We start from the raw sequence: 25,608 nt of genomic DNA, 5'->3' as shown, positions 1-25,608 counted from the left end.
AATATATCCTTGTTGAGCTTGACCAGATTTTTCAAGATCTATTTGATAACTGCCATCAATTGCATCATATACAAGATTGACTGCAATTGTTGAAGTTATATTTACAAATCCTGGTGATATATGTCTGCCGCCACGGTATGGATCATTGTTATTTCTGAGAAGAGATGATGGTGGGGATATTTTTCTCCATGATTCAAGTACTTTGGGAACAATTTTATTGATAAGATTGTTAAGCGATATGTTTAGTTTGTCAAATCTTGATATTACAAATGGTAGCAGTTCTGCTTCAGTTATTTTATAATGATCGATGAATTTTAGTCTGTATTCATTGGAAATATACCGCCTGTTTTAATTAAGTCTTTAATCACACCAGCAGAAAGATTGAGTTTAACGCCTGTTTTTGATTGTTTGGCGCTATTGAAATGTTTGAGTTGACGTTCTGACAACGATAGTTTATTTTGACCACCTGTGATCTGATCGTTTTTATTGATATTTTTATTCCGTTTTTCGCTGAACTTGAATGAATCTTATTAATCTAACCAGGAGTCAGACTGACACTGACATGATGATATGACATTATAAATATCGCGAGTGATTTAATTACATGTTTTCTACTAAAGCATCATAACCTTCATTCGTCCACCAGTACCTTCAAGTAACATTGCTTTATCACTGAGTATAACTGCAATTGCTCCGTACTTAACACCACCAGCTGGGTTTACACGAGCTCGAAAGTGAATATCAAGTACAGATTGTTTAAATAAATCTAAATGCTCCAACGAAACGTAATAGATCGGATACAGATTTATAAAATCTAACTGTGATATTTGTAAATCGGTATCTATATTTTGATCACGTCCAGTAAATGCCATTAATTCATGATATGCACGTGCTACATAGTTGTTTCCAAAATTTAAAGTTATATATATCTTCAGATGGTTCCTGATGTCCATTTATCTGTAAAGAAACATCACTAACTGCAAGGTTGTCAAATATAATATTACTACGTTCTGGATTATCTAATTGTTCAGCATTTTATAACGTGATAAATATATGCCTCGGTGCAGAAACTCTTTGTTGTGATGCAATATGCCATGCAAATAACCCAGCAATATTACTCTTAATGCTATCTGTTGTCATTGTCAACCACGATAACAATGATTTTCCACCTGAATTCATGAAACTAATTAATCTTTCCTCTTCAGCAATTAATGGAGTCATTATTGGCATCGACAGTGAAATTTTAAATAATAGTACTTTAACGAGGGCTGGTCGCCAAATAACATCATTATCATTACACTTTCTCACAAGTATAACTGTATGTTTCGCTCTAAAGATAACTTTTCTGACATTTCTACAATCCAAAAAATATGTGATAATGGAATTCCGCATGAAAATCTTCTACGACCATCTTTCAACGTTGATTTACGTATAGCAAATCCTAGGTTATAATTGTCGTTGGCGCTCTGCAACATAAAAAAAAAATCAGTACCTGGTCTGTCTATCGCTCCAGCTGGTTGTGCAACAGCTAAAGTATCTCGTGCCACTTGTACTATTAAATGTGGTCTGTGATCAGGATGATCAGTGTTATCTTTGGCAAACATCATTGACTGGCCAGCTGGTTGTGCAACAGCTGAAGTATCTCGTTCCACTTGTACTATTAAATGTGGTCTGTGATCAGGATGATCATTGTTATCTTTGGCAAACATCATTGACGGGCCAGCTGGTTGTGCAACAGCTGAAGTATCTCGTGCCACTTGTACTATTAAATGTGGTCTGTTATCAGGATGATCAGTGTTATCTTTGGCAAACATCATTGACGGGCCAGCTGGTCATGTACAATCATCTGAATATCTTGCTAAATTTAATGTCGTTGTAGCAACAATAACGTCTTTTTGAATTGTTTCCATATTTCTTACGTCAATCATATACGTATCGTGGTCAAATAACGCCGTAATACCATTGTTAACAAAACTAACTATAACATCGGCTCCATATGCTGTATTAAGAGGGACATCTGTTGCATCTGTCTTTCTTTGATCGATGAAAATTCTTTACCGGCAATATCACCAATACCTTTGTCGCGAATAGTTTCAGTAGCTTTCATCCCTAATTGTTTTGCAATCGGTATTACTTTTGGAGCTATTCTCTTAAATAAACCCTGAACAACATCACGAAGTCCATCTCCGTAAATCGCTTTGTAAGTTGCCAATCGTGAGTTTGCTACCCTAACTAATACAGGCCCACGTTGAGCTGTGTGTATAATCAGTTTTAAATTACACGTTGATTAATTATTTGTTTTCAGTCGATGTGTTAATCATCAGCAATTTCATTAACGAGAGAATGATAAATGTTACGATCCAAACACCACCTGTAAATAATCTTCGACAAATATCAGATAATTCATCAATAATTTCTGGAGAATTATTTTCTGCACGTTTTCCTCCGATCAGAATTTCTAGTCGGTCAACATCGGCAAGAACACTGTCAGAACAAATAATAAGACCACTTCCTTGAGTAGAAAAACCACTTCCAGTAGCATCGGGAGACGTGTCAGATTTTATATCATAAAATTCTTCTTCAGAAGTATATGGGCTTAATAGTGAACCAATAATATATTTTTCTTTTGCAGGTTTTCTTTTTTTGTTAATAATAATTCAAGTACACCTTCTTCTTGTTGTCTTTTTACATCACATAAAAATTCACGATAATCACGGTCAACATTGAAAGGTCTATTTTTGAGTATAGAATATATATCTTTAATCCAATGATCTTCATTTTGCCAAGATCCAACAAAATTAGGTTTTGCATATTTTGCTGTTTCATTCTTTCCCCATGCGGCAATTTTTACTGCATCATCATATTTTAATTATTTTTTTTTTGTTGATAAGATCAATGCCTTTAGCCGTAAATCTATTTTTAATATTAATTAGTTCTGCAGGTTCTTTAGGAGATTCTGATTTCTGTTGTTGTGATCGAGAAAATTTGTGAAAGAGATTGTGGTTTTTGTGATTTTTGTTTTTGTCGTTCTATTTGTTGTTGCGGTTGAGGAAGTTGATATGGAGGTTCTTGCTTAGGAGGTTGCGGTGGGAACGGTCTTTGTTGAGAAATTTGTTCCAGTGTATTAACATAAAGTCTTTTTATTTCATTAACAAACCTTCTATATTTTAGATCATTATCTCTGGCTTGTCCTTTATCGCAATATATACGATACACCCACTTAACGAAAGTAACATCATTTACAGCAGCATAATTAGATTTTAAAAATTTAGTTATTTTCAAATAGAGCTTCCAATACCTCCCATGGCAAATCTTTTTCTTTAATATTTTTAAATTGTTCAATAACAGAAGTTCTCATTTTTTTAATCAATTAAACATTTTCTTTTTTGTACTTTAGGTTTGGATGCAATATATTTTTTTATTTCACTAATACCTTTAAGTATTTCTTCATCTGGGGGGGGGGGGGCAGCAGCTATTTCAGTTGGAAGATATTTTAAAATCATTTTTGTTTGATAATTCTTTTTGCTATCTTTGCAGTTTGCTCAGCAGTTTGTCTTATTGATGGAAGAAGACCTTCAGTAGCTTCTGCAATTCTTTCAGTAATCTTCGTAACAGGTTTAAAAAATCGTTCTTTATATTCTGCATATTCAACTTGTGCTTCTTGTTGTTCCTGCAGTTTTTGTTTGAGAGCATCACAAACAGTAAGATACTTTTAATTGCTTCTAATCTTTGTTCGAGTTAATCTACTAGTGTAATATTCCATTATTGATATATTAATGATTCAACTACTCACATTTGTAGCAGCAGAAAGGGTGCGACCTCAATGAAACATCCGGCGGGTAAACGAAAACGAGCATGCAAATTGAGAAAAACACAAACGACAACGATAAAGTAACAAAAAACTAATCCAATTAAAGAAACTCTCGGTAAGTTAGAGGCTTCGGTTTGGCGTTATTGACCTTAATTTTTTTTTCTTCGTATGTGGTTTTATTTTTCAAAAATGACGATTCAGAAAAAGGTCTTTTCACCTCCTCTGCTGCTTGGGGGAATGGGGGATTTGGGCGGTGTTGGTGATAATTCCGATATTTGCCAAATGTTTAATGTGTAATATAACAACTCTTATTTGTGGAGAAAATAATCTTTTATATTATTCCATTCAGAGTGATTAATGCTTTACCCAATATATTTTCAGGGACTTTAGATGATGATGTTTCATATAAAATGCCCATTCTTCTAATTTATGATTAATTATTGATGTCCATTTTTTTATCAGAACCATTATTCCATGTTAGTATTTCGCCAATTCTATTTATTACACTCGTTGTTGGATTCGGCAACATGAAGACTAAATTTTCAATTAAATAAAGCCATCGATTTTTGCACAATAATGTTCCTTTATATTGTTCTTTGATTCCATTTCCTAAATAGCTTCGTATATATTAGATTTTATTTTCAAAAATTAATTTCAACAATCTCTTCGGTTTTCATTAACACCTCGGTCTCCGAATAGTGTTTAGAGACCTAAAACATATCTTTAACTAGCATCTGAATCTGTAAGTTAAACGTCAAGTACAGTAAGAAGACAGCGAGCAGTGTTATCATAAACTTGAAAGAAAAGTTGATAAAACTTTATAACTGTTTGGAATTGACGTTGATCATCAGCTGCAGTTCGTTTAAGATGTAAAAAGTCTCTGCAGGAAAGCTTTGAAAGTAACTGTCCGTCTTGAAACGTATTGGTCAGAAGTTAACGGCTCAACATTACTGACATTCTTGCACAACTTTGTCATATTACGATTTCAGTTTCTGTCCCTCAGAAAGACATTTCTGTAGTGACATGAAACTACTAAGCTTAAAAAAAGAAGAAAAAAACCCCAACAAAACCTTCACCCAACCTCCCAAAAAATAGCGTGTGTCCTTTTAGAGATGTGCATAATGATTACACAAGGATTTATATTTAACTCACAACTTTTATTAGGACAATACATTTAAATAAGGGTCCTTAATTGCCTTTCAACTTCTGTATGAAGACTTATTACAAATAATGCCGTTTTAATGAAATTTTCTGTTCTCTTTTAATTTCTATTTTAGAGAAGAATGTACTGCCGGATATGTTGAAAATTCCTATTATCCGTATGACAAAACGGAGGCCGAGTTAAGATTTAGACGGGATAGCATCGAAAATACCCGATTGAGTGATTAAGTCTGGTTTCCTAATTATTGCTTCTATTATACAAACTTTCATTTTTCGGCAGTCTGCTTTTTAGACGATAATCCACAAAAATGGCAGCCCTGCGACAACTGTTACGACTTACTAAATGCAAAGTGCACATTACTCCATGTAATTTGAGTGCTTTTGTCCACTTTTTAGGAAGTATTTGTAGTACTTTCAATATAGAGTTTATTTCGTGCCAATTTATCCAGTCAGAATGGATAATATTCACTATAATAACAAATGTTCTAAGGTCATATTTCATAACGACGGTACTGAGTAAGGGTTGGATTTAAATTACATTGTAATAAACGTGCCCGCTGACATATATAAACGTTAACGTTGTACCCACGCTTTAAGAAAAAAAAAAGGATGTTGCGACACCAGCCATCCTTCAGTATATTTCTCAGATATATCCCATCTCCAACCTACACACTGTAAAATCGGATACGCAAAATACATGATTGTGGTGGCGTATGTGAAGTTTGTAGTGCTTTATGTTTGCAGATTTTTTACTCGGCATTTTCTCAGCAGTAATATAATAGAACGCCTCCCTCCATATGGACGGGGTACAGAACAGTACATATAGCCTGGAAAGCTGTATTATCAAGGTACTTATGATTAGGGCTGTCAAAAATTACGAAAAACCAACCCGGGTACCCGTTGCGAAATTTAACGGGTACCCGGGTACCCGTTAGCACATGAATGACATGTACAACCGTAGACCAACTAATTGTTATCCCCATTTCTTTAATATTTTATATGGCGATAGAGGCTAACCGTGTAATGCACTACTCGGTCTGATGCGTCCGCACCGATGTAGCTGCGAATGATCTGACCGCACGCTTTTAATTAATAAATTTATTTAGAATGACCTTTGTACACAGATGGTAGGTATAATCCAACTTTTAATGATCACTGTGATCAGCCGCGTTAAATCCTTTAGAACACTCACCTTTTTTTGAAGTATAAGTCCTTGTTAGAACAGACCACGTTTATTCATCGGCTTTTGACCGTAGATTTGAATTACCCACGCATGCGTGTAAAGCAGCTTTACCACATGTCAAGAGTAATGCGTTAAAACCGTCTTTGTGTGTGTGTGTACGAAGATTTCAAGGTGTCTAGGTGATAATTGTTCATAATATAAATTGTGGGATTTCTTCGACCTGTGTGTTCGGAAATCAAAGGTATCCATCTGGATTTCATTAAAAGAGCACGCAATGTACCGATCATTTAGCACCCACAATCAATATTTATCATCTACAAAGAGGTTTATTACCTGTAGAACAATGCTATGTTTTAACCTTGGTATATAATGCCTCGGGGATAACGGTTTGTCCTGTTGCACAATGCCAATGAATTTTATTAATCCAAACAGACTCTCTGATGTATTATTTATTTATATTAAGCAGGGATCTGGTTTCTAATTAAAGCCATAGCTGTCACACCTGTTTGAAGTGGTTGGCGAGTGTGGCGATTTTTTTTTTACGGATACCCGCGTTTGCGTTTCAATACCCGGGTTTTTCAATACGGTCGGGTACCCGAGTACCTGTTGACAGCCCTACTTATGATCGGTACATATTAAAACCGTTTGCTATTGCTGCATGGTTACCATTTGTATAGTTTCTATGCCTTTCTCTCTATCAGTTCCTATAAACAAACTCTGTGAATTGAAGCCTGTAAATGTAAATAAAGCAGCATATGATGGCTGACTCAGATTATTGTACCAAAGGGGACCAACTCTATATTATTGCAGTAATTGCCTAAATATGGTATGTTCGCATGCGCTTTTTCTAATAAACATAAATTGCAACTTACCGATAAGAATGACTGTCTGTATTTGGACTGGCTGAATATTTCAACAAAACCAAAAAGATCCAATCATTAAATCAAATACACAAATATAATTAAAGTTGAAATCCATGAATAACAACAGTTTAAATTCTAAAAAATGTTATTTAAGTTGACATAAATTTTAAATGCAATGTAGGCAAAGAAATATAAAGATATTAATGAATCTATTAATAATATTATTATTATTGAAATATTATTATTATTGAAATATTACTGATTTTAAAAAAGTTTAACTTATTGTTTTCCTAGTTTTGTATGATAAGTAGGATCATATGCAATGTTTTGTCAGTTTTGGTTCCTCTTGGCTACTGTTGAATGAAATTCCAGGTGTAACCTTGTACGGATATATACATCACTATCATCAAACACAGATGATACACTGAGTATACTAGTGTGGGTACGTGGGAAAGCCTGCCAGTAGCTTCTCGTGGGTTGGTGGTTCTTTCCTGGGTTTTCCAGGGTTCTTCCTCCACCAGTTATACTGGCCGCCATATATGGCCTATCTTGCGCTGAAAAATGGCGTTAAACCCTACAACAACAACAACAGCACTGAGTATACTTTGTAATTAAGACCAATGCAGATATAGTAAGTTTGACAAGAGTTCTGTATACAGTGATAAATGAAATTGTATGCACTTTACAAAAAAGTGATCATTGTTTTTCAATGTCGACTTAATAAAACTGTTGACATTTTTGAGGAAATTGTGTTCTGACGTGATTTGCATGTATCCTGCCTTCAGCTTTACCTCTGTAAACAATTGACAGAGGGCATGTGTTCAGAATTATTTGGCAAATCTTGTTTGTTGTGATAAAAAAGCACCCGCGATAATACAGCGATGGAGTATATGCCCCAAAGGAGCTGCCATGTGTGATTCTCACAAGGTGCTTTTTCAGCATATTGTCTGAAAGCTTAAAAGATATTGCATATCTGTCCTTAAACAAATCAAATTATTTAGGGTGAGATTGTGAAATTTCATCATAGAAACTAGTGCTAATATTATTATTCCCAACTTCATGGATGGGGTGCTAACATGAACCTATGAGTATCAATGGAAAAGCCTTGTGTGATTAGCACTCGATGCTTTTTCAGCCCACTATAAACAGATTTTGAAAATGTTCCACAGAAATACTAAAGGAAATTAAATATTCCTCATTTCTAATGCCAGAATTACTGCCTATCATTGTTGAAGTACATGTGACCTTCTTTATTTTATTTTTTTCTTTTGATATTTCTGCCGTATTAGTTCAATAGATAACTACTTCTGTTTTTAGCCTCTTTTTCTGTGCCATGTAAGGACATTGCCTCCTTATTTGGAAATGTAAACAGAATGTAGTAATATGATATGCATTGAATAACTTGTAGAATATCCAAATATTGCATAGCAAGCCTTAATTTGAAATCGATTTACCATGAGAATCTTGTGTTATCTCTCATAGTAGACAAGGTACAGTTAATGTAAACGTTCCAATATAATTTATTGTTATGCCAGTATGTTTAACAACTTTATCATTAGTTAAACATCCTGAAAAACATAACTCTCCTTAGGTAATATAATTTAAGGTCAGTCAACTTTTTGTCTTTGGCAGTAGGTTTTTTGCTTCATCGTAAGGTATAGGATTCGGTCAAAGCCTCAACCAAAGAGAAGCTACAGCATCATAGCTATGTAGGAACATGTAAAGGTGTTTATCGTCTTCTTAAATTTTACTGTTGCATCATCTAAGACTATTCCCATTTTTAACCAAGTTTTCCATTTAAGGATACTGGATCCGAGTTTGGAAATGTAAACATATCATGCTTTGAATCTGATACATTAATCAATGGAAATGTGAACATATCATGCTTTGAATCTGACACATTAATTAATGGAAATGTAAACATATCATACTTTGAATCTGACACATTAATCAATGGAAATGTAAACATATCATGCTTTGAATATGACACATTAATCAATGGAAATGTAAACATATCATGCTTTGAATCTGACACATTAATAATTGGAAATGTGAACATATCATGCTTTGAATCTGACACATTAATCAATGGAAATGCAAACATATCATGCTTTGAATCTGACACATTAATGATTGGAAATGTAAACAGATCATTCTTTGAATCTGACACATTAATGTATTACAGAGTGGCCTTTTTCTTCCTTCTTGACAAACTAAGGATTGCTTTTCATGTGCTACGTTGTTCAGCAATTAATAAAATATTGTTGAATATGCAAAGCCAGTTATTTAAAGCTGGTAAGTGCAGATCATTTTGAAGCTCACAGTTTAATGGCTAGATTATTGGTACTTGAAAGTACACATATTTATGGTTAAAATATCAATATTGATTCCCTGTTTGTCAAAACATGCTTGAAATTGTAAATATTCACTGTATTATGTCTGTGCCAGAAAATGTGAAATTGACTGATATTGACTACAAAATGGATTGACTTTAACAGCATATCGTACAAAATAAAGGATCATATAGATGAAAGGCATTTATGTAATAGAAGGATGTGGTAGTTATAAATGCTAAATAAAAGTATTGATGTATGTCGTGTGATGGGAACAATAAAGTATGATAATCTGACCATGACCTCCATCCACTCTCACAATATTTTTTTACCTTGTCTGCATGGCCATGTAAGCTTGAAGTTACCCTTATTGCATTTTAGCTTGTCACAGCCATCATGCAGGTGTGTTTGTAAAGTCCTAATATGGTATAGATCAAATTTTGATTAATCTACATTTCTATGATATTGTCATTCTTTGACAGTTATGGGCCTAGTTGCAATGCATGTTTTTTAATGGCATCTTAAAATGTTGCAGAGTCAAGTAGAATTAAACATGGATGAAATAGGAGATTGGTGCTACATTGTTGCACCTTATTAATTTAATCTTATGATGTGTGACAAATGCCCCAGCTCAATAAAGTGTCCTGGAGGTAAGAAGTTTAGACAGATGTATGTGTTATTTTTACATGCATCCTTTAGAAAAATAAATCTGGGTCTTATACCGTGAAAGAGCTGAAACCCTTCTTATTTTTGTGTGATGCATGTCAGTTCCTCATCAATTCTTAAGTTATTTCCGTAGTGTGTGATTATAATATAACTGCTCTTCTTTGCATGTGTCTGTCAGTTCTTGTAGGTGGAATTAGAAGGAATTGCTTAGCTAGTGGTATAGGTGAACCTGTGCATCGCAATTAAAGGAAAGTGGTTGTATTTGGTATAGGTGTTTCTGGTGGAATTAGAAGGAATTGCTTAACTAGTGGTATAGGTGAACCTGTGCATCGCAATTAAAGGAAAGTGGTTGTATTTGGTATAGGTGTTTCTGGTGGATGAGTAGATGAAAATGAAGGTTTCCGATCTTGCAACAAATATGAGGGTAGTGTGAGAAGGGTTTAAAAATGAATTATAAATCTAGATATTTAAAATGGCTTTATCCCTGCTTTCTCTCTCCTGCTGGTAATTAGCTTAGTATTATAAACATATTTTGTACACTAATATATTGTATGAAAAAGGATTGAAAGTTATGCATGATTTTATTCACAGGCCATGTACATAAGTTTCGATGTCTGTCTGGATTGATCAACCTTCCAGATACTCATCAAATGCTGAAAAAGACTTGTCGAGATTTTGCTAATAATGAACTAGTTCCCATAGCAGGCAAACTAGATAAGGAGCACATTTATCCCAGAGAACAGGTAATTCAAGAAATAGGTGTGTTGGTATTCTTTTAAACATCAAATGTGTAGGTTTTGTTTAAACTTGGTTTTGAATCCTCCATGTCTGAAAATCGCATTTTCATTGTTATTTTTAGTTTTTTGTGCATTGCTTAAAATAACTGCATGAAAAGATTTGAACTTGCAAAATTTGGCACATGTATTTAAAGATAAATGCAGAACTGCAATCCTGTGGAAATTTAAGAAATTCACACTGCAAATGCAACAACTACAGTCAGTATGGTCATCAATTGATTGAGAAAAAAATAACTTCATAGCAGATATTTATGTTTGTTAATTAATTATTGCATTTATGCTTTTCACTTTGATGATGATAATTAGCAGTTTTCTGAGAACATAGATGACCAACAAATCTTTATTTGTGAAGATTATGATTTTTTTTTAAATTCCATATCCAAAACTATATTGATGAAATTATGGAAAATTAAAAATTTGGGGGATAAAAAAATTAACAGATGCTTTCTTTGTTTGCTCACGTAGGTGGTAAAGTACTTAAGCATCTAAGATAATATGGATAGACTGGTACATAGAATGTTCTTTTTCAATGTAAAAAAAAATACAACAAAATTTTCTGTTAACATGAAGCCTTTTAATCAGACTATTAATAGGTGGAAAATGGTGGCAGAGATGAAGAGAAACTGTATTGGTAATTAATAAGGAAAACCCCTGTGTATTGTTACTGCTTTGGCCATAAATCTTGAAGGAATTCAAGGATTTTGAATGTGCATAAATCACTAATTCTTATTGGACTATAATTAAACTTTCTATTATTGACTGTGAACAGGTATGTAGAGGCTAATAAGATGTATTAAGAGTTTGATAATATAAAAGATTTTTACTATTGATCGATATGTTATCCATTATGGATAAGCTGTGTAGGTTCCCAAAAATTTACATCTGGATTTCAGATAAGCATGGTTTTGGGTTGACATTGATAATGGTGTAACATAGCATTATTATTCAGAACAACTGTGAGTAAGTAAATCGTTTTCTTCAAATTCTGACAGTATAATTGTTGTTGATCCATTATTGATTATGATTCATGATCAATTTCAAACCAGGTACAGAAGCTTGGTGAGTTAGGCCTGCTATGTGTTGATGTACCAGAGAAGGAAGGGGGAACAGGACTAGATTATTTGGCTTATGCCATAGCCATGGAGGAAATAAGTAGAGGATGTGCATCCACGGGAGTCATTATGAGTGTCAACAATGTAAGATTTTGCACATTTTGTTTATCCTTAAGTGTTCATGTGTTACCTGTAGAAGAGTTCTGTGCAACACTGGGTTAATTTCACTTTTAAATGTAAATGTGTTGCTTTCTTTAATGGCAGGCATCAGCAACAGTGGGCAGGATTAAGTGTTTAGATGCCATTTAGGTGCCTTTAATTGCCTTACATATATTTTAATTGTACATGGTATTATTCACACCATGCATGTGATTTGTGCATTCATTGGTCAGAGGAAATGGCAACCATCACAGCTAAGCAATTGACATGGTGATTGAGATGGTCGAAAATTTTGCATTGGGTGGGTTAGGTCAGGTAGATTTTTTTACGATGTGTGATATTTGCAAAAGGTCACGAAGATAGTAGTAGCAAAATGTGTTTTCACACCTTGTATAAACTTATGTGGAGCTGGATAGTTTTAGACAGTCTTATTTCTTATGTTTTTGTTGTAATATCAGTCTGCACACGTATTCAGATATTATCTGAGAGGAAACATTTTTTTAGATTATTCATTGGAACTACAAACTGCACATTGGACTAAAATAATATTCTTGGACTATTGTGAATTATTCTAAGCAGTTCTGGACAATGCCATTTTGATGTATCAGGAATGTAAGCAGACCATTACATTCAAGAATCTGAAATTCACTCAAAACATTGAAGTCTTTTGGACTTGAATGTTTTTGGAACCTTTTAGTATGGAGGAGATATTTTATGGAAAGGGTGTTCACAGCCAGGTTCCCCGGTTTATTGTTTCCCATTTTTTTTAGTCAACTATTGTTACAATGACCAGATTAGCTGCAAGCAGTTTAGTAATTTTGTCAGCATGAGCTATTTTCATGTTAGGCCATATGTACCATGTAAAAAAGACACATTGATAATAAAATAGAAAAGTGTAGTTGATAGATGATCTGACCGTTGCTTTCTTCCACAGTGTTTAAAATTGGTTGGCAATTTGATCCTGATTGTATTTTGGATGATCATCCTTAAAGTCAAAATCTGACGTCTTTCCAAGATCGAAAATTGTGTTTGGCTCTTTTTCATTGAGGGTCCTGATATGTTTGTGAACTAAGCAACTTTGTGAGAGCCATTCTTAGTACCATATTTGCCGGCCTATAAGTCAGATCAGCAAATTTGGAAAGTATATATATACATATATATATTGCACAATCTTTAAATTCAGCATTTTATATATTGCACAATCTTTAAATTCAGTATGATATATGTTGCACATTCCTTAAATTCAGCATTATATATATATATATATTGCACAATCCTTAAATTCAGTATATATTGCACAATCCTTAAATTCAGCATTATATATATATATATATATATATTGCACAGTCCTTAATTTCAGCATGATATGCATCACACAATCTTTAAATTCAGTATGATATATATTGCACAATCCTTAAATTCAGTATGATATATGTTGCACAGTCCTTAACTTCAGCATTATATATATATATTGCACAATCCTTAAATTCAGCATTATATACGTCGCACAATCCTTGAATTCAGTATGATATATATTGCACAGATGTTAACTTCAGCATGATATAAAGTTTGGGAGTTAGCTAACATAGGATGTGTTCTTACGGTAATGTGTTATACTGCATAGTGAAAAGGCCAACTGTTAAGTTTCATACGGTACTGTGTTATACTGCATAGTGAAAAGGCCAACTGTTAAGTTTCATACGGTACTGTGTTATACTGCATAGTGAAAAGGCCAACTGTTAAGTTTCATACGGTACTGTGTTATACTGCATAGTGAAAAGGCCAGCTGTTAAGTTTCATACGGTACTGTGTTATACTGCATAGTGAAAAGGCCAACTGTTAAGTTTCATACGGTACTGTGTTATACTGCATAGTGAAAAGGCCAACTGTTAAGTTTCATACGGTACTGTGTTATACTGCATAGTGAAAAGGCCAACTGTTAAGTTTCTTACGGTACTGTGTTATACTGCATAGTGAAAAGGCCAACTGTTAAGTTTCTTACGGTACTGTGTTATACTGCATAGTGAAAAGGCCAACTGTTAAGTTTCATACGGTACTGTGTTAAACTGCATAGTGAAAAGGCCAACTGTTATGTTTCATACGGTACTGTGTTATACTGCATAGTGAAAAGGCCAACTGTTAAGTTTCATAAGCTGTGTGTTTGATATCATGCCTCTTGTTTAAACCTTTTAGAACTGGACTTTTTTGACAAAAATCTTGTTAGGATGATGAAAGAGCTTGAGGTGGAATAGCTTGGTATCCTTGGTATTATGCATATGTAGATCACCTGATTACAATTTCATGCTGTTATAGACTTTTCATGATCATTTAGACTTTTTTTTATACTTAATCTTTTGCCAACATTTGGACATATACATGTTTTACATCTATATAATTTTGTTTCTCTTTTTGTTTACTTTCAGTCTCTTTACCTAGGTCCAGTCCAGAAATATGCAACACAGCAACAGAAAGAAAAATTCCTTAAGCCATTTCTTCATGGGGACAGAGTTGGTTGTTTTGCTCTTAGTGAACCTGGTATGATAGATATTTTAATTGGATATACATGTTTTTTTTTTTTTTTATAAAGTACATAAGATTGTATTCCTAAAAGACTTTTGTCCCATAATCTTTTTGTCAGCAGAAATGATATATAGGCAACATCATCATAAAAGTTAAGAAATATTTCATGAGACTTCATTGTTTTGAAAAGAATTTAATTCAGTTTTTAGAATAGTCGCCATTTATATTCAGTTTTTAGAATAGTCATCATTTATATTCACACGTAAGTCGGGTCCAACTGCAAAACTGCACAGACCCAGATCTGCCATTGCATAATCATACATGCCAACCATTATGCTTTTGGCTTAATCATTATGCTTTTTTCCACTAAATTACACTTTACACATAAATGTATTCAGATTACACGTTTTTGGTTTACCCCATCCCAAAAATATTATTAATTTGTTTTCTCATTTTTATTAACATCCCATAAATTCCACAGACTGTATTCTAGAAAAGATGGCTTCTGTGTATTCACAACATAAGAGTATGCTGGTCCTAGACTTACATGAATTTTTCTAACAGTATTATGTTCTATTTATAGCAGTTGCCCTATTTCCAAGAAGTAGGCTGGTTATACTTTCAAACTTTTGACCTCGGTTTCTATCTACAGCAGCTGTATGGCTTAGTTAGGAGAGAACAGACTGGTTTTCTAACTTGTAATCTTTGCTCGCAGAGTCTTTGTTGAAATTGATAACTGGTACAGAACCAGTCTGTAGGTATTTGGCACTAAAAGTCAAGTTGGATTTATTCTAGTTGAGCATGTGTTATAGCAAATATGTTTTTCAAATAATTTCACAGAAGGATTAGAAAAGATGAAACAAAGATTCAGAGATGAATACATGAACTACATATTACAGCGTTCCATTCTAAGGCAGCTTCACGCCCCTTGCAGGCTGTGTGGAAAGGATTTTTTAATATTGGTCATGGTGGTAAAACAAAGAAACCTTGAATTAGCTTGTTTTATAAATTTCCTCTTCTTTGTCAGGTTATGAAAGGAATATTGGTTCCTTACCATTCTAATGCTGACTGTGAGAGATTGTTCAGTATTGTTAACAAAAGTAAAACTGAATTTAGATCCAGGCTCTGTAATAACCCAACACTTAGTGCTCTACTGGTGTGCAAAACATTTATAGTTTCAGCTGGTACAAAGTGTTTTGAAATGCAGTATGAGAGTCTGTTGCTTTTTAAAGCTCGAAGTCTTATGTACGAAAACTTGAAGCATAATTGATATTAAAAGTCCAGAGGGATAAATAAATCATTTTGTACATATGCTCATTGAATTTTTATCGTGTTATATGTGGATTACTCTTTTTCTGCTCGGATTACTCTTTTTGTCCGCTTGGTTTACACTTTTTCCTCGCCATGGTTTGGTATGTGTGCATTAGTAGAAAAAACAACGTTGACCCTAATATGCTTCCTCATTATGCTATGGCATATCAGGATGTATGTTGTATACAGTTGGACTTGACTTATTGGTAGGTCAACATAACCAGATTGGAAAGTTGAGTGGATTAAATCTAATTGTGTTTCTTTCCATTAGTGTCACAACTCTATGGTCTTAAACTATGCAACAGACAAGAGCCAAAATCAACAAGTTTTGTAAAATTCAGTAGATAATATATTTCCCAAGTTTATAAAGTGAAAACTAAAAAAAGAACTTATAATATTTTGAATTAAATCCCAAGTAGTAATCAGCGTTCTATTACAAGTACAAATGTAAAATGTTCCAATTGAATTCCAGCAGTATTCCTAATAAATTCTGATATTGAATGTGTTAATGTGCCTGTAGTTTCTAATGCACTAATTTGCCATTGGCCTGGATTGTGATGATGTGCTAACAGTCTCTTGATGTATCATCATAATATAATCCAGATATGCCATTGTCTGAATTCACTGTAATTCCAAATTAATGTTCTAGCCCAAGTAAATGATAATTTGAATAAATAAATCCACCCAAATGAAAAACTGAAGAAAAAAAATAAGACTTATTCTGCTTCAAGATGTTAAGGCAAGAATGAGTAATTTTTCAAGTAAACAATATTAGATAAAAACTATGGTGTGATAGTAGAGCCTGAATGTAGGTCAGCCTCCTCTGTGAAACATTAAAAGTTGTCAACAAGTTCACGAATTTCCAAATGAAGAACAATGTCCAAGACTCAGATCCAGATGAACATGTTTACTTCCAAATATAATGGTCTGAATATTTAACCTGTACTCTTAGAGAAATATTTAGCTATTAATTACGTTGTTTACAAAAGAAATGTTACTGGTCAGGTACACCATGAACTTGATTTTGGACAAGTTCAAGTACAAAATACAGATATACATTATATACAATCATTAAGAAAAGCCCAAAAAATAATACAAATTAAATATACATAACATTAGTCAAAAATGACATGTCAAATGATGACATTTAGAAGAATAGTCTGTATTATTTAAAAAATAAATAATTTTTTTGTTAAATATGATATTCATGGCCAAGCTTTTTAAGTTCCTGTTAAGAATGTTTGATCATTTAATTTATTATATTTTTGGCTTTATAATGGCAATCACGCAGTATTTTGTATGCACAAATACATGTTTGGGAGATTTTGTATATTATTTCAAATTGAAATTTAGACAGTAGTTCAGTTGAAAATCATGGATACTTTAGACAGTATCATTTTAAATAAATGATGTAGTATTTATTTATCTGTACATTTATTTATTTATTCCTACTTTAGTTGCACCTTCATTTGTTTTCAGAAATAGTATCTACTTCATCAATACCAATAAAACATGACATTTTTCTGCGATGTGTCTGTTTTTGTTGTTGGCTTTGATCAACACTCACATTATCTTGGCATTTAACACATGTAGATGAGGCACTTAAAAATGTGGACAAAATGTATTGTGAACCTTGCACCTCAAAGTGTATCCATACACCCTTTACAGTCAGAAACTGTGATGTAGGTGAGATCACAGTCTACGGACAGAGTCACGCATTCCAAATTTCAAAAGGCTGGTAATTATATATAATTATCACAGTCTAGGGACAGAGTCACGCATTCAAAATTTCAAAAGGCTGGTAATTATATATAATTATCACAGTCTAGGGATAGAGTCACACATTCAGAATTTCAAAAAGCTGGTAATTATATATAATTATCACAGTCTAGGGACAGAGTCATGCATTCAAAATTTCAAAAGGCTGGTAATTGTATATAATTATCACAGTCTAGGGACAGAGTCACGCATTCAAAATTTCAAAAGGCTGGTAATTATATATAATTATAAGCTTGAGCTTTAGTACATTTCTTGTCCCATGACAAATTAAAAAAATGTCTCTAAATTTTAATGTCAACATAAACATGAGCTAACTCAATTTTTTAAGTTATCCTTAATTTTTTCCAGAGTTTTATAAGTAGTTAAAACATTTTACTTAAATAACTCAAGAAGAAGCACTTTGGAGGAATTACTGCATGTGTTATTCAATCTACATGTTGAAATGAAACATTTGTCAGAAATCAGATATCACTACCTCATGCATATAATATATATCAGATGAAGAAAATTTGACAGGAACAGAAAACTGACATAATTTAGAACAGTCCATTGTGGTAAAGGCAGACAAAATTTGGAACCTTGTTTAACGTAAATAACTTTACAGACATCTTAGCACTTTATTACCAGATTATTTGCCAAAATCAAGTTTTACTTGACTGATGCCTCACCAATGAACAATGTTACAACTGCTACATAGGTAACCAGTGCAGATGTTGTTGCTTTTTTTTTAATTTATGCAGCTTGCTTAAAAGGTATAAAGGAGTTAAATTTGTGTTGGTTTAATGATCTCTGTTCAGTCTAATGTAAAATTACATACCATGCAAGTAATAAGTGGAAAATATTTGGACTGTTACTGAGAGATAATTGGTTATGGTTTGTAAGTAAGAAGTGCAGTTCTGAAGCTGCTTGGGTAGAAAAGATAGTTTTTGAAAAGGCCATATACAAGGGTTGAAAAAGAGATTACTTATTGTTAAAGAAATATTGATTAAATGAGATACATATTTCAGCAGAGAAATACATGATTTCTATGTTGCAATTGTCATATACTAGTAGATGCAAATCTATTCTGGTGGCCTAGTGGTTAGATCATCTGCCTTGGATGCAGGAGATTGCGGGTTCAAATCCTGGCCAAGTCACACCAAAGATTTATAAAACTGGTACTAACAGCTGCCTTGCTAGGTGCTTAGCAATTAAGAGGTTAGTGTTATAACTGGATGTCTTAGTGGTAGGATAACGTGACTGGGTGGGACATGATGCTACATGTCTGTGGCATGATATCCCAGTGCTAGACATCACTATAACTACCACACTGTAGACATCAAGGCAATATGACAAAACAATTTTCAAGAAAGAAAATTTAACAAAAGAAATGGCTTTTTTTTGGATTGGTTGGAAGCTATATGGCATGCAAATGTCCAGCTGACCAATGTAATGATGACTCTATGTTTCTTCATACAAGAGCTGCACACAACACATATTTCTATTGTTGACAAAAGTGATATCAATTCAGTAAGGTAGATAACTTTTTTCTTTGGTATGCAGGATTGAGTTATGTGCATCTTTTCATTAGTCATGTGTATGTAGCATGCTATATGTATATGATTTATTTCAGGTAATGGAGTGATTTAGGATTGAGTTATGCATATATTTTCATTAGTCATGAGTATGTAGCACGTTATGTGTACATGATTTATTTCAGGTGATGGGAGTGATGCAGGATTGAGTTATGTGTATCTTTTCATTAGTCATGAGTATGTAGCACGTTATGTGTACATGATTTATTTCAGGTGATGGGAATGATGCAGGATTGAGTTATGTGTATCTTTTCATTAGTCATGAGTATGTAACATGTTATATGTATATGATTTATTTCAGGTGATGGGAGTGATGCAGGATTGAGTTATGTGTATCTTTTCATTAGTCATGAGTATGTAGCACGTTATGTGTACATGATTTATTTCAGGTGATGGGAATGATGCAGGATTGAGTTATGTGTATCTTTTCATTAGTCATGAGTATGTAACATGTTATATGTATATGATTTATTTCAGGTGATGGGAGTGATGCAGGATTGAGTTATGTGTATCTTTTCATTAGTCATGAGTATGTAGCACGTTATGTGTACATGATTTATTTCAGGTGATGGGAATGATGCAGGATTGAGTTATGTGTATCTTTTCATTAGTCATGAGTATGTAACATGTTATATGTATATGATTTATTTCAGGTGATGGGAGTGATGCAGGATTGAGTTATGTGTATCTTTTCATTAGTCATGAGTATGTAGCACGTTATGTGTACATGATTTATTTCAGGTGATGGGAATGATGCAGGATTGAGTTATGTGTATCTTTTCATTAGTCATGAGTATGTAACACATTATATGTACATGATTTATTTCAGGTGATGGGAGTGATGCAGGATTGAGTTATGTGTATCTTTTCATTAGTCATGAGTATGTAGCACTTTATATGTACATGATTTATTTCAGGTGATGGGAATGATGCAGGATTGAGTTATGTGTATCTTTTCATTAGTCATGAGTATGTAGCACTTTATATGTACATGATTTATTTCAGGTGATGGGAGTGATGCAGGATTGAGTTATGTGTATCTTTTCATTAGTCATGAGTATGTAGCACTTTATATGTACATGATTTATTTCAGGTGATGGGAATGATGCAGGATTGAGTTATGTGTATCTTTTCATTAGTCATGAGTATGTAACATGTTATATGTATATGATTTATTTCAGGTGATGGGAATGATGCAGGATTGAGTTATGTGTATCTTTTCATTAGTCATGAGTATGTAGCACGCTATGTGTACATGATTTATTTCAGGTGATGGGAGTGATGCAGGATTGAGTTATGTGTATCTTTTCATTAGTCATGAGTATGTAGCACGTTATGTGTACATGATTTATTTCAGGTGATGGGAATGATGCAGGATTGAGTTATGTGTATCTTTTCATTAGTCATGAGTATGTAGCACTTTATATGTACATGATTTATTTCAGGTGATGGGAGTGATGCAGGATTGAGTTATGTGTATCTTTTCATTAGTCATGAGTATGTAACATGTTATATGTATATGATTTATTTCAGGTGATGGGAGTGATGCAGGATTGAGTTATGCATATATTTTCATTAGTCATGAGTTTGTAGCACGTTATGTGTACATGATTTATTTCAGGTGATGGGAGTGATGCAGGATTGAGTTATGTGCATCTTTTCATTAGTCATGTGTATGTAGCACATTATATGTACATGATTTATTTCAGGTGATGGGAATGATGCAGGATTGAGTTATGTGTATCTTTTCATTAGTCATGAGTATGTAGCACTTTATATGTACATGATTTATTTCAGGTGATGGGAATGATGCAGGATTGAGTTATGTGTATCTTTTCATTAGTCATGAGTATGTAGCACGTTATGTGTACATGATTTATTTCAGGTGATGGGAGTGATGCAGGATTGAGTTATGTGTATCTTTTCATTAGTCATGAGTATGTAACATGTTATATGTACATGATTTATTTCAGGTGATGGGAATGATGCAGGATTGAGTTATGTGTATCTTTTCATTAGTCATGAGTATGTAGCACTTTATATGTACATGATTTATTTCAGGTGATGGGAGTGATGCAGGATTGAGTTATGTGTATCTTTTCATTAGTCATGAGTATGTAGCACTTTATATGTACATGATTTATTTCAGGTGATGGGAATGATGCAGGATTGAGTTATGTGTATCTTTTCATTAGTCATGAGTATGTAGCACTTTATATGTACATGATTTATTTCAGGTGATGGGAGTGATGCAGGATTGAGTTATGTGTATCTTTTCATTAGTCATGTGTATGTAGCACGCTATATGTATATGATTTATTTCAGGTAATGGAGTGATTTAGGATTGAGTTATGCATATATTTTCATTAGTCATGAGTATGTAGCACGTTATGTGTATATGATTTATTTCAGGTGATGGGAGTGATGCAGGATTGAGTTATGTGTATCTTTTCATTAGTCATGAGTATGTAGCACGTTATATGTACATGATTTATTTCAGGTGATGGGAGTGATGCAGGATTGAGTTATGTGTATCTTTTCATTAGTCATGAGTATGTAGCACTTTATATGTACATGATTTATTTCAGGTGATGGGAATGATGCAGGATTGAGTTATGTGTATCTTTTCATTAGTCATGAGTATGTAACATGTTATATGTATATGATTTATTTCAGGTGATGGGAATGATGCAGGATTGAGTTATGTGTATCTTTTCATTAGTCATGAGTATGTAGCACGCTATGTGTACATGATTTATTTCAGGTGATGGGAGTGATGCAGGATTGAGTTATGTGTATCTTTTCATTAGTCATGAGTATGTAGCACGTTATATGTACATGATTTATTTCAGAGTATGTAACATGTTATATGTATATGATTTATTTCAGGTGATGGGAGTGATGCAGGATTGAGTTATGTGTATCTTTTCATTAGTCATGAGTATGTAGCACGTTATGTGTACATGATTTATTTCAGGTGATGGGAATGATGCAGGATTGGGTTATGTGTATCTTTTCATTAGTCATGAGTATGTAGCACTTTATATGTACATGATTTATTTCAGGTGATGGGAGTGATGCAGGATTGAGTTATGTGTATCTTTTCATTAGTCATGAGTATGTAACATGTTATATGTATATGATTTATTTCAGGTGATGGGAGTGATGCAGGATTGAGTTATGCATATATTTTCATTAGTCATGAGTATGTAGCACGTTATGTGTACATGATTTATTTCAGGTGATGGGAGTGATGCAGGATTGAGTTATGTGTATCTTTTCATTAGTCATGAGTATGTAGCACGTTATATGTACATGATTTATTTCAGGTGATGGGAGTGATGCAGGATTGAGTTATGTGTATCTTTTCATTAGTCATGAGTATGTAGCACTTTATATGTACATGATTTATTTCAGGTGATCGGAATGATGCAGGATTGAGTTATGTGTATCTTTTCATTAGTCATGAGTATGTAGCACTTTATATGTACATGATTTAGTATCTTTTCATTAGTCATGAGTATGTAGCACTTTATATGTACATGATTTATTTCAGGTGATGGGAATGATGCAGGATTGAGTTATGTGTATCTTTTCATTAGTCATGAGTATGTAGCACGTTATGTGTACATGATTTATTTCAGGTGATGGGAGTGATGCAGGATTGAGTTATGTGTATCTTTTCATTAGTCATGAGTATGTAGCACTTTATATGTACATGATTTATTTCAGGTGATGGGAATGATGCAGGATTGAGTTATGTGTATCTTTTCATTAGTCATGTGTATGTAGCACGCTATATGTATATGATTTATTTCAGGTAATGGAGTGATTTAGGATTGAGTTATGCATATATTTTCATTAGTCATGAGTATGTAGCACGTTATGTGTACACGATTTATTTCAGGTGATGGGAGTGATGCAGGATTGAGTTATGTGTATCTTTTCATTAGTCATGAGTATGTAGCACGTTATATGTACATGATTTATTTCAGGTGATGGGAGTGATGCAGGATTGAGTTATGTGTATCTTTTCATTAGTCATGAGTATGTAACATGTTATATGTATATGATTTATTTCAGGTGATGGGAGTGATGCAGGATTGAGTTATGTGTATCTTTTCATTAGTCATGAGTATGTAGCACTTTATATGTACATGATTTATTTCAGGTAATGGGAGTGATGCAGGAGCAGCCTCAACAACAGCCAGGTTAGTAGGAGATTCCTGGGTGCTGAATGGTACAAAAGCCTGGATTACCAATGGATATGAATCTGAGGCTGCAGTGGTATGTTGATAATGAAACTTCATTATTTCATCTTGGAAAGAAAAACAGTAAAATCTTTCCCATGGCAAGCTAGGAGGAACTAGTCTGAGGGGATAAGAATTTCGCCAGAGAGAATGGCTAATTTTTGTCACATTCTAAAACAAATTCAACATTCATCTTCTTATAGTTCATTTCACATCAGCATCTCGAATTGTTGCTAAAATTACCAATTTTGTTTTATATATGAATGACTTTAAAATAATTCATATTGACATATAGCGCAACAATGTTCATTTGATACATACTGAGAAAGACTGGTCTCTGTAGTGTAATCTTCCATGTTTGTCTTGAGTTATGGAGGAGTCAATTTTCTATATGGCAAAGAAATCAAGGGGAGGCACCTACACTATAGCCAGTCAGGAAAGCAGAATAAACAATTGACTCTTCAACAGCTTATGGTGGCATCAAAGAATTTGCCATAAACAGACCACGCTGTTTCAGCATGAATTGAGTGGCATGTGTTACTCTGTATTTTGTATCTATTAGGCCCAAAAATGACTTGACTACAGATCGTTTAGGCAAGACTACAGAAAATTACCAAATTGGCAAATAATTACATGTCTTAGCATTTCTTTCCGCTTCTAAATTTTCATTTCCTTAAAAGAATTATTTGATTATTGTCAAAGAAGAGTTTATTCAATTAATCCTGTACAAACTGGTAAAACGACTGCAGGGAATCAATCAGCACTTGTTTTTCAAAATGGTGGACCAGCGTGGTGTGGAAAGAAATTGGTAGAATTCGAAAAGTTAATTGCTAACTTGAAGTTTCTAATGATTTTTGCAGATATTTAGCCCTTATAAAACTTTTCTTTATAAAAAAAGAGTTAATTATTTGACTGTAATGTGTGTGAATCAGACCGTTCTGTCACACATGGTGGTAGAAGTGATGCAAGAAGACATGTTGAGTGCAAATCCAGACAGGAATAAGTCCCCAAAAAAGCCACAAATAATTATATGTCCTCATTCAGTGTCAGACAATGAGGAAATATGAGTGAGCTTTTGGCTGAGGTAAACTTGCCATTATAAATATGAGTGAGCTTTTGGCTGAGGTAAACTTGCCATTGAAAATATGAGTGAGCTTTTGGCTGAAGTAAACTTGCCATTGAAAATATAAGTGAGCTTTTGGCTGAGGTAAACTTGCCATTGAAAACATGAGTGAGCTTTTGGCTGAGGTAAACTTGCCATTGAAAATATGAGTGACCTTTTGGCTGAGGTAAACTTGCCATTGAATTCATTAAGCTGGATCTTAAGAAAATGTTTCATGACAGTAAAAGGTTTTATGACAGTACAGTTGTAAACTATTTTAGAATATAGGTCAAATAGGCAGATTGATACTGGTTTTAGAAAGAGTTGTTCCTTTCCTTGGTAAAAGAAACAGATAATGATGTATTTTGCCATTAAGGACAATAAATATATTTCTGGATGAAGATTTTGTTATTGTTGAACAGTTATCTTAATAATACTAACAGAGTTTGAAACCTATGGACAGACTGCCTTTAGACTACTGATTGACAGACTGCCTTTAGACTACTGATTGATAGACTGCCTTTAGACTACTGATTGACAGACTGCCTTTAGACTACTGATTGACAGACTGCCTTTAGACTACTGATTGATAAGACTGCCTTTAGACTACTGATTGACAGACTGCCTTTAGACTACTGATTGACAGACTGCCTTTAGACTACTGATTGACAGACTGCCTTTAGACTACTGATTGAGCTGGGAAAGAATAAGCAGGTCTGCATACAGATATTTTGGTAGCATGAGTCCCCACTTTGAGTGGACCGCTCTGGTGGCCTAAATGGTTAGAGCATCTACCTCGGATGTGGGAGTTTGTGGGTTTGAACCCCGACTGAGTAATATCAAAGATAGCTGCCTCGCTTGCTGCTCAACATTAAGAGGTTAGTGTTAGGACTAGTTGGCCAAGTGTCTGGATAATGTGACTGGGTGGGACATGATGCTATATGTCTGCAGCATGATGCCCCAGTGCTATACGTCTCTATCAACTGATACACTACAGAATCATAGCGATATGACTGGAAAATCATAAAGCTACTTTAAAACTCCAAA

At 33.8% G+C, this 25,608-nt stretch overlaps 1 protein-coding gene across 1 annotated transcript in view; it reads left to right on the top strand.

Annotated features, from left to right (window-relative positions):
• The first annotated feature begins 5,214 nt into the window (after positions 1 to 5,214).
• Positions 5,215 to 25,608, top strand: part of LOC149772685 (short-chain specific acyl-CoA dehydrogenase, mitochondrial-like) — a 40,819-nt gene continuing 20,425 nt past the window's right edge. The window contains exons 1-5 of the mRNA XM_089947496.1: positions 5,215 to 5,338; positions 10,609 to 10,760; positions 11,861 to 12,010; positions 14,449 to 14,560; positions 23,381 to 23,496. Of these exons, the coding sequence (XP_089803622.1) occupies positions 5,281 to 5,338; positions 10,609 to 10,760; positions 11,861 to 12,010; positions 14,449 to 14,560; positions 23,381 to 23,496 (588 nt within the window). The 5' untranslated portion in view covers positions 5,215 to 5,280. The remainder of the gene's footprint in view (positions 5,339 to 10,608; positions 10,761 to 11,860; positions 12,011 to 14,448; positions 14,561 to 23,380; positions 23,497 to 25,608) is intronic.

The sequence above is a fragment of the Sinohyriopsis cumingii genome, unplaced genomic scaffold (genome assembly GCF_028554795.1).
Source record: "Sinohyriopsis cumingii isolate HCF-2022 unplaced genomic scaffold, ASM2855479v2 utg001276l, whole genome shotgun sequence".
In the NCBI taxonomy this organism is placed as follows: Eukaryota; Metazoa; Mollusca; class Bivalvia; order Unionida; family Unionidae; genus Sinohyriopsis; species Sinohyriopsis cumingii.
Note: the sequence above shows the minus strand (reverse complement) of the source record. Positions and strands in the feature narration are given on the sequence as shown.